Genomic DNA, 11,137 nt, shown 5'->3' with positions numbered 1-11,137 from the left:
ACTGTCTATCAAAATCATCATTTACATCAACACTCAACTTCCTTGTAGATGGAAATGTAAAATATGATAGACCTTTGACAGTATAATATTAAAATAGCCCTTCTGCACTGAATTTTCAGCAGATAGCATGTGTTCATTAGCCTTGCACTCTGCATTCCATCACTTCATACAGTCTTAATAGAAAAAGGTTAAAAATGTTCAGGCTTGGAGTCACTGATGTCATCTGCCTAAACGGTACAGTTTTGTCATGAAAATCACAATTCTTTCCATTTATCCTAACCACAGCTACCTTGGAAAGTTGCTGACTAAAGTGTTAATAGCAGCTATTAGTGGGAGGTCAGCTAAAGTAGCTAGGAACAGTGGCCTGGTTGTACTTTGTCTGAACCCATCTGGCTGTGTGTGACAATTTCCCATGAAGTTCTTTGCAGTATGTGCAAGCTCACCTGTCTGTGCTTGCAATGATGCTTCTCCTTCCTTCGTATCATTAATTTGGGAAGAGTTCATTCTGAAACAGAGCAGTGACTGTTGCTGGCTTGTCTTCTGAAAGTCTGCCATGTGGCATGGAGAATAAATATGGACAAGAACAAGTAATTGATTATGCTGTTCAGGGGAGAGTGGAGTTGAGCTGAGCTGTAGTGTTAGTGCCGAGGGTCCTGACCTGGCTCCAGAGTGACAGCTCTGCCCCCTCCATGGGCCCCCCCCCTTGCACCAGAGTCCGCCAACACCTTCCACTCTGCTGCTGGAGGATGTTGCTTCCTGTCTGCAAAGGCAAGAGAGACCCAAACCACCTATGTGGCTTATCCCTTACATGCCTGTTAACCACAGCAGGGAGGATAATATTTAACCATTGACTCTACCAGAGAACAAAAATGAAAACAGAACCATTGTCTGTTAGGCTATTGTTTTCAATTTGTAGATTTGTGGTGGTGGCATCGAAAGCCAAAAAAGGCTGGAAACAAACTAGAAATGTGCCAGAGCTAATAATAATAAACAGACTAAAATATGGCTAGACAAATTATTTGTACTCCAGGCAGACAAAGACTGAAGTGGGGAGCAGGCAGATGTGGTAGCGTTCTCTCTCCTCTCTCAATAGCTTTCACAACTTTTTTTTTTTTTTTTGCCCATGAACAGAAACTTCTGCTTGTGAACATGAAATGTGTCCATGCAAATGGAAATCTGCTTACTCAAGATTGGCACCTTAGTTTAGGAGAGCCAACTCATGTTTGGAGCTGAGATAATGCTGACTAAGCATCAAAACTTTGGGTTACTTCTCCAAAAATGCTAAGTGTTTTGGATCAGGCTATAATTTGAAGTGTCTAAACCCCACACTGTTGTATTTTCTTTTCACCCCTGCTGACTGTCTATCAAAATGATCATTTACATCAACACTCAACTTCCTTGTAGATGGAAATGTAAAATATGATAGACCTTTGACAGTATAATATTAAAATAGCCCTTCTGCACTGAATTTTCAGCAGATAGCATGTGTTCATTAGCCTTGCACTCTGCATTCCATCACTTCATACAGTCTTAATAGAAAAAGGTTAAAAATGTTCAGGCTTGGAGTCACTGATGTCATCTGCCTAAACGGTACAGTTTTGTCATGAAAATCACAATTCTTTCCATTTATCCTAACCACAGCTACCTTGGAAAGTTGCTGACTAAAGTGTTAATAGCAGCTATTAGTGGGAGGTCAGCTAAAGTAGCTAGGAACAGTGGCCTGGTTGTACTTTGTCTGAACCCATCTGGCTGTGTGTGACAATTTCCCATGAAGTTCTTTGCAGTATGTGCAAGCTCACCTGTCTGTGCTTGCAATGATGCTTCTCCTTCCTTCGTATCATTAATTTGGGAAGAGTTCATTCTGAAACAGAGCAGTGACTGTTGCTGGCTTGTCTTCTGAAAGTCTGCCATGTGGCATGGAGAATAAATATGGACAAGAACAAGTAATTGATTATGCTGTTCAGGGGAGAGTGGAGTTGAGCTGAGCTGTAGTGTTAGTGCCGAGGGTCCTGACCTGGCTCCAGAGTGACAGCTCTGCCCCCTCCACGGGCCCCCCCCCTGCACCAGAGTCCACCATCACCTTCCACTCTGCTGCTGGAGGATGTTGCTTCCTGTCTGCAAAGGCAAGAGAGACCCAAACCACCTATGTGGCTTATCCCTTACATGCCTGTTAACCACAGCAGGGAGGATAATATTTAACCATTGACTCTACCAGAGAACAAAAATGAAAACAGAACCATTGTCTGTTAGGCTATTGTTTTCAATTTGTAGATTTGTGGTGGTGGCATCGAAAGCCAAAAAAGGCTGGAAACAAACTAGAAATGTGCCAGAGCTAATAATAATAAACAGACTAAAATATGGCTAGACAAATTATTTGTACTCCAGGCAGACAAAGACTGAAGTGGGGAGCAGGCAGATGTGGTAGCGTTCTCTCTCCTCTCTCAATAGCTTTCACAACTTTTTTTTTTTTTTATGCCCATGAACAGAAACTTCTGCTTGTGAACATGAAATGTGTCCATGCAAATGGAAATCTGCTTACTCAAGATTGGCACCTTAGTTTAGGAGAGCCAACTCATGTTTGGAGCTGAGATAATGCTGACTAAGCATCAAAACTTTGGGTTACTTCTCCAAAAATGCTAAGTGTTTTGGATCAGGCTATAATTTGAAGTGTCTAAACCCCACACTGTTGTATTTTCTTTTCACCAATCTGCATTATTTTAATTTCCAAATACAAATAATGGGAATTCCAGCAAGGCTTGATAAACAGTTTTTGCGAGCATGGGTAAAAATGAGCTTTCTTCCATACATGCAGTTCAACTAAAGTGATATCTCTTGTGAATGTAATGGGAAAGGAATTTTGCTTTACTACAATATATACCTGTTTAACAAGTTTTCTAGCCCTTATCTAAGTTAGACACATGTCTCTGCCTTTACTTAAAAATTTTGTTGAAAATATGCAATTATAGGCCTTTTTAGCAAAGGCTATCTGTCAGACACTCAAGCTCTGGGCTAGCAAGATGAAAAAAAAAAGATACTAGTGGTGATGTGCTGATCATTCGTAAACTTAAATAGAGAAATAAACAGAAAATTGTTTAACAAATCAGGGTGAAACTTTTCCTTCCTTTCTAGCAAAATGCCTCTGAGTTGAATGCATCAACACCAGGTTATTTAGGGAATAATTCATCCTGCATGTAGCTGATTTTCTTTGATTATTTTGTTATTCAAGTGGTTTTTTTCAGTGCATTCATTGTTGATAAGCATACTTATAATCTAGGCTTAGCGATTGCATAAAATTAGATTTATGAAAGGAAAACTACTTTAAATAACACACTTCATAATTTTACCGTAAAATACATAGGTTGCTTTAAAATCAGGGGGGAAGAGCTGCGTATGACACAGTATTACAGGATAGTGTTTTTCTTATTTCTTTACTTTTTATCACACCAGTAGGGATGCTCAGAAAATGTCAAAGTCACAGACAAATGAGTTCCTAAGATCAGTTCAGAGGTACTCCTGGGACTGAGGGGATTTTTTTAAAATGTTTTGTAAACATCAGTGAGTTAAACCTCAAACCATCGGTGAGCTGTGTGATAGATCTGTGACAGAGATGGACAAACTGAGGCACAACTGGATTCACCTCCCTGGAAAAGTCTCCTTAATAAGTGTACTTGTGCACCTAAGAGATCTAAGGTGAGTTAAAGGACAGCTTTCAGCTCTTAATCTTGTGTGTAATCATTGCACATGCTGCTTCCTAACTCATGGACATGTAGAACCTTACCCATAAAGTAATTTATGAGAATATAGTGTGAAAGCCACATCGTGGCAGAAGAGCTACAAGTGTGCTACAGTTAAGCACATGCTTTTAAGTGCTTTACCAGGTCAGACATGCAGTCGATTGTGCTATGGTGTGGTGTGTTTGATAAGATCCTGGATAATTGAAATGCTTGTGTTGAAATTGCACTATAAAATAATTGGAAATTGGGTAGGTTACTTTATGTCTAGTAAATAGCTAAAGAAAGTCAAAAGCAACAAGTTAAAAAGTTTTAATGAGTGCATGTAGTGAGTATTTATTATTATCATAAAAGCTTTAGGGTTTATTAGCTGATACAGGGCTGGAGTTTTTCATTAGCCAAAGGCGTTTCAGGGTTTCATGGGATATAGCTGGAAAACATTCCAAACAAATGAATATTCTATTTTAAAGGAATAATGAGACGTTGAGGGTTTTTATAAACTCCAAAGTTTGCTAAGCCAATATATCTAATTAGATGAAGAAACTCTCTATAGAGGCTTTGCATCCACGGCTATGCACATAGCAAATGTTTTAAGCATTTACATATCAAATACTGCTGGCAGCGTTTTGGCTGCAGTCCAGAGCTGTAGATAGTTTTAATCACATTTGTTCATTAATCCTTGGTGGAATTCTCTTATATGGTCTCTTTAGGATTTTCATTTAAGCATGTGCTGCTGCTTGTCAGTAGTGGGCTTATTTATTTATTTTATGAATGCCATCTGAAGCCTTGAATTAATAGAAAATAGGTTGTGGAGTGGCTCAGGAAGGAGTCGATGGAGTATATTCTTTTTCTCTCAGTAGATCTCCTTTGTACCCAAGCATTTATGTACTCTCACTAGGAAGAGGTTTATTCAGCAGTGTGACATTTAAAAAAGACATTCACTCTTTTGTGACAATGTTAGTTCTTTCCTTTTCCATAGGAAATAGACAATGGTTGAATGGGAAGCAGTAATTGAAAGTACAGCAAAGATTATTGTATTGCTAATAAAATGTCTTGAGAGTCATACAACACTGGCAGAGCTGCACTGAGAGTAGCTGCATCCCATATGATGACTGATCAGTGCCTGGAGCATCAAAATGCAGAAAGCTAATGCTTTGAAATACACGGGTACGACTTCCCAGCCCAGATGGCAGCACTGTTGCTGGAGCAGAGCTCTAATCTCTCAAGTACTCGAGCGAGCTGAGCTGCTAAGGCAATAGTTTTCTTCCAATATCTTGTTCCTCTGCTAAACCTGACTTGAAAGACAAAACAAACCATTTAAGACAAAACTATTGTAAAAGCAGAGGTGTTAACAGTCACCTAGAACCTTCCATATGCAGTTGGCATCTGAAATTGTATCTGTCGTTCTCATTTTTATGGTACGTTTTACGAATGACTGCTGTTATGGGAATCAGCTTCTCTGAGATATGCCTGCCATGCTAATATTTGTTCTGTGATAGATAGCAACAGCTAAATATAGCCTTCCCCTTTCTTTGCATTTTTAGATGGCAGTCTTTTTTTTTCTTGCTGCAGCCAGGGTCAGGCTCCTCTGAGCCTCCCCTTGCACTAAGTTGCCTTTGGGGAGAGAGGAGGAGTTGGGAGCATCTGTAAGAGGGTCAGGCTGCGTATCCAGGGTCCCAAAGCTGAAGCCTGCAATGAGAGGTTTTCTCCTATATTGTTGTGCTGCATTTGTGTGGTTGACCATCTTGCTGTAAATGTTTCCTTCAAGAAAGAGGTGCTGTAGGTTTTTGCTTTTTCCTGCTCAATCATTCTGCTATTGTATCCTTTTGTTAGGCTACCCATGCACACTGTGCACACATACCCACAGGCGTGCTAGCTGGCATGGTGGAAGGGCCAGTACACCTTAGGGTCCCTTACTGGAGTAGGAAGATCCCACCCAGCTTCACTGCCAAGTGCTGCCATGTCCCCAGCAGACACGGGAGCAAAGCTTTGAGAGTGCACTGGATGCTACAGTGGTGTAGGTGGGAATTTACAATAATTCTTCCCTTCTCCTGGATTGCTGTCCTTCCTCCCCACCTCCTGTGCGCCTCGTGGGGCTGCTGGCAGCTGCAGAAGCTGGCGAGAGCTGGTCTGAACATGTGGGAGAGGGAGAGGGCAGTGGGGTAGGATAGCCCCAGGCTAGGAGTAGTCAGAGAAGGAACTCTCCTTCTGCCGCAGGGGTCTTGGCAGTGATGACATGTCCTAATACTTTACAAAAATGTGTTAAGCAAGATTAAATTAATAATTTATTGAAATCAATGAGCTTAATCATAACTATTAGAATTTATTGAAAAGAAGGTAGCAAAATCGAAGGCACTCAGCTCTTCCACTTCCAGGCTTTTGTGCGCCCATCTGCGTTTTTAACCATGGAGTAATACCATGCTTAACTCTGAGGAGATGAGTTTGCCTCATAATTCCAGTTTTCTTGTTGGAAGTTTTTCTCTTCTCTAGGGACCTTCTAGAAATAGTTTCTTGGCAACGAGCTGCTGGGGTTGTTGTACAATTGGGCTTTGTAGGGCTGTGCCTTCACACAGCCACAGCAATCCTACACTGGGACAGGCAGACCAACACGTGTCTGAAATACCCATCTGGAGAAGTGCACTGGGCCTTTGCCATGCAGGGGGCAGCCCTGCAATACCAAAATGGCAGAGTCCAGACCCAGAATCCAACAGAGCAGTTGCTCTTTCCTTCATCTGATTCCTACACAGAATCAAACTATCTTGTTGCCGTACCTATGTGCTGCCAAAAGTTTCTGAACTTTTGATCCAACTTAGCCAAACTGTTAAGCAATTGAATAAGTTTTGACATATGAATAGTCCTGTTGAAGTGACTGTTACTCCTTATCCTTCAAGTTGCCCATGCATTAAAGTACCTTGCTGAATCAAGGACATTTATATTGGCCTTCACTATCTTCCAAAAGTAACAAGCTTGTTTTCCTTTTCTCAAATTCTCCAAAGACTTTCTTAATCTATTTTCACAGCTGTAAACTAAGGGGATCTCTGCTCTTTGCTTGGATTAGTCACCAGGACTTGGAGGATTTGCTTAAAACCAGAAAGCCCAGCACTGCCTTTTGTTCTCCACAGTATTTGGCTGTGGTTGTGTGCAGGGATGCACCCGTACCGCTTCCTGGGCAGACCTGCCAGCACGTTCAGACAATGCAAACACAAAGTCATTGTTTCTCTTTCCAGTTTTCCATTTCAGTCCCCAATGTATACACCGTACTCTGAAATTATTGCAATGCTCAGCATGTATAAGTGCTTACTGAGTGCCTGGTTAGCCTGCTCATGCCCTAGGACACCTCAGTCCCAGGCCAGGGGCTGCTCATGAGAAAATACTAGTAGCAGACTTTGCTTTGCTTTGGCAGTATCTTCTGAGTTCCATTCTTGCTACAGGACTCAACTTTCTCTTCCATAGACCTCTAACTCTAGTCTTGACCCTAACCCCAGGCTGAGCCCCAGCCCAGGGGGTCAGACGCGTTCCCAGGTTGAGCAGTGCTGAGGGTTGAGTCACCAGCAGCCCTGGAGTTGCTTTTGCAGCACCCAGAGCTCCGCCACCTGCCCAGCCAAGGGACTCCCATCCTCTGAGCCCAACCCCATGGGAGGCTTGGCTGAGTTTTGTTGTGTGGCATCTCTGCAGGCAAGCACAGTGTTCTGCCCCTGCTACATCCTTGCACTCTTGCTGCAGGAGGGGAGCAGCACTACCTTAATTGAGGTGACCTCAGTAAAGTTCTGGTGGAGATGGACCCCTCTGTCCCAGCTGGCAGATCTGCCCTTGCTTAACACCAAATCTACATCAGTGAAGTTGAAAACACTTTATTTCCTCATCAGTCGTCTTCACTTGTCATCTTCTTATGGAAGTCCTCCCACAGACATGGTGTTTCGCCACACTTCAAGTTCACTGGAGGATTAGTTTCCCGTTTCTCCCTGCATGCTGCGCACCTGAAAGCCTACACATTTTCTCTGGGCCTCGCTACTCTTGCATCGTCCTCCCTCCTGGCTAATGGCACAGGGAACCAGCTGACTAATCGTTCTCCTCGGTGCCTTGCACTCCGAGTGAGTTTAGTAACAAAAGGAAATAAAAGTGGGAGCTGTGTGGATGCATCCATCAGCTCCAGCCTCACACACCAACTGTGGAAAGGCTTTTTCCTCAATCAGTATTCATGCTATGTTACACACTAGGGAAACCAATAGGGATGCAATATATATATTGGTGTGGTTTAATGCCTATCCCCACAATTTTTTTATTTCCTTCTTAGGAAGAAAATACTGGAAGTACGTTTCACTTGTTGCTTTCTATTACACCATTATGATTAGTAAAAGATTTTGTGCCAGATCCATGCTCAGTGAAGTATTCCTGAAATTTGTGGAGCTATAGCAGAATTTAATTTGTCAGTGTGGAGCTGATGTTGCTCCCAGTGTTGTCTTCAGCTGAAAATCTCAGCTTTCCATTGCCTTACTTAGAGGAAAAAATAGGCCCATGTCTTCAGTATTTCTCAGAAGGAGTGCCAGAGACACTGCAATGGTGTAGACTCTGCTGCCGCCGTATGTGAAGAAGTGTGGTAGTATTCTGTGCCAGAGGCATTTAGGAAATATACCCCTGACGGCAAAGTTTTCTGAGAGGTGAGGAGGATGTTAGCAGCTGCATTAGCATATATGGCATGTTCAATACCTTTGATTTTCTTTTAAATGTCATGTGGTGGAATAATTTGGAGGTGGTGCACAGCATCCTCGTGATATTGGGGCCAAAAGAAGCAGTTTGAATGAAAGCTTAATAGAAATTCAGTGTGCTCCCATGCTGAGCCCAGAATTGGTTGACCGCATAAATCTAAATGTCAAATAACTAGAAAGTTCTACCAAATGGAAATCTGATGTTTTATTTCCATGTTGTCAACACATGAAAAGAAGCATACTTAATTGACAAAGGGTAAAACTCTGTGCAAGTTCTTTTTTCTTTTTTTTTCTTAAATACTGAAAGTAGGACAAAGATGCCACCAGTGTTTTCAAGAAGTGGGAAAATGTCAATTATTAATTATTTTGAGAACTAAAAATCATGTGGGTATTTATAAGCATTATCTAAAAAGTGAGAAGCATTGAAAAGTTTGTATGGCAGCCCCAAGTCCAAGTACACTTGGTAGAGCACTGCTGAATAGCAAAATACAGGTTGGTGAGCAATCTAAAAATGATGATGTTGTATTGAGTGGCGTGGGTTGTTACTTCGGTTAATTTGATTTTTATCCTGTACGGAAATAAAAGCTCAAGCACTTCCAAACTTGGTTATATTTCTAAAGATCATCTTTGTGTGCCAGCTTTTGCCTAGAAACTCACCCGAAGATGTCAGCCATTGAAACCATTTCATGTGGAAGCATTGCTAAGTAAATTCACTAAATGCCTATTCATCCCAGTAAGATGGAGAATCACTGGAGCAGCAAATGTGAAAATCTGCACAGCTTACTATACAGAAAGCAGTTTTCTGAGGTTGCCAAATTGAGATGCAGAGGCTGACCCTGGGAGGTATTACAACTCACATGAGCAAGCATAGAAGGAGGGTCTCAGGCTCCTACAGCCTGGTCGTTCAGGCTGGTTGATAGGCAGATACTTCATTTGGTCCAGATAAAATCAATGGTTAACTTATTCTTTATTTATCAGTTCAATAATGAAATGCTACCTGTGATGACAGAATAATTTGATTTTATGAGATACGAAGATAGTTTACTAGGCTGATAACATTTCCAAGTTGTTGCAGCCTGACCCCAGAAGTTAAATGCATTTTGTACAGGACCCTGGTTTAACTTGGCTTTCAGTGGCTTATAATAGTGAAATGTTTTCAAGATACAGTACTGTTGACAGCTGGTTTATCTTTAGTTTTTCTGCCATCAGCTCCATTACAGACCATTGCTTAAATGGTGTTGTGTCTATAATGTTGTGGGTTTGAATACAACTCAGGTGATGAAGATCTTTTTAATATGATTTATTCAGTTTTCCTAAATATGCTGACCTAGATAAATAGAGAACGTTTTTGCTCCATTGTTAAAGAAATAACAGACCACAAAAGCTGTCAAGCGTAAATACATTCTTGGACATGTCAGCTGAAATTTTGAAAATACTGTTGTCAAATTGCCAGTCATTCTAATTGGAACTAAGCTTCTAAATTTCTTTGTTTCTATTAATTATATTGGGATTTTGACATCCAAATTTTCTTGCTTTATGCATTCTGACCTTGGCCTCTTCTGTATTACAAGGATGAAAACAAGTAAAACGCCAATAGATACTTAACCAAATTCCCTAGGAAAGACCTAGCAGAGCATGGGACTATCAATGCAGTCATCTCACAGCTGGATTTTCATACTTAAAAAGTGCTGACCAATATTACTTAATACATAGTTTGTTACAATGCTTAAAACATCTGCCAAGAGTTGATAAGAAATTCGTGAAGATGTAATAAAACTGTGCTTCTTTCTAAGTATACTTGCCTGAGTAGAGGGAGGGTGTGAAGTTCAGCAGCAGGATGGAAGTTTTTTCAGGAACTGCCTCCTTCAAAAAGTCTGCGGATGGTCCCCAAATGAGAAAAAATATATAAATTACTCTAAACATAGTAGGTTTTGCAGTATAATTTGTGTATCTTTTGTTCTTTCTGTTGCAGGACAAATGACCAGCTAGTAGCATTCCTGTCCAGATACCGTGATATGAACTTCTTGAAATCACACGGGAGGGACAACGCAAGGTAAGCTGGTCCTTTCCTCAGCTTATTTTCACACAGAATCGCAAGGGTTGGAAGGGACCTCCAGAGATCACCTAGTCCAACCCCTCTGCTAAAGCAGATTCACCTAGAGCATGTTACACAGGACTTCGTCCAGGCGGGCTTTAAATATTTCCAGAGAAGGAGACTCCACAACCCCCCTGGGCAGCCTGTTCCAGTGCTCTGTCACACTCAAAGTAAAGAAGTTTTTCCTCATATTCAGCTGAAACCTCTAATGTTTCAGATTGTGCCCATTGCCCCTGTCCTGTCACTGGACACCACTGCAAAGAGTTTGGCTCCGTCCTTGTGACATCCATCCTTAAGATATTTGTATGTATTGATGAGGTCCCCTCTCAGCCTTCTCCTCTTCAGGCTGAACAAGCTCAATTCGCTCAGCCTTTCCTCCTAGGGCAGATGCTCCAGTCCCCTTATCATCCTTGTTGCTCTCCTCTGAACTCTCTCTAGGAGTTCCTCATCTTTCTTGAACTGGGGAGCCCAGAACTGGACACCGTACTCCAGGTGGGGTCTCACCAGGGCAGAGTAGAGGGGGAGGATAACCTCCCTCGACCTGCTGGCCACACTCCTCTTAATGCACCCCAGGATACCATTGGCCTTCTTGGCAACAAGGGCAC

The 11,137-nt window shown here is 41.8% G+C and overlaps 1 protein-coding gene across 1 annotated transcript in view; it reads left to right on the top strand.

Annotated features, from left to right (window-relative positions):
* The window catches only part of XYLT1 (xylosyltransferase 1), a 150,612-nt gene that overhangs the window by 101,714 nt on the left and 37,761 nt on the right, over positions 1 to 11,137 (top strand). Inside the window, 1 exon segment of the mRNA XM_035895067.1 lies at positions 10,410 to 10,490. Coding sequence (XP_035750960.1) covers positions 10,410 to 10,490 — 81 coding nt within the window.

Source organism: Egretta garzetta, unplaced genomic scaffold, assembly GCF_000687185.1.
Source record: "Egretta garzetta isolate BGI_Z169 unplaced genomic scaffold, ASM68718v1 scaffold575, whole genome shotgun sequence".
Lineage (NCBI taxonomy): Eukaryota > Metazoa > Chordata > Aves > Pelecaniformes > Ardeidae > Egretta > Egretta garzetta.
The sequence above is the reverse complement of the archived record's forward strand: the minus strand, read 5'-3'. Positions and strand labels throughout refer to the sequence as shown.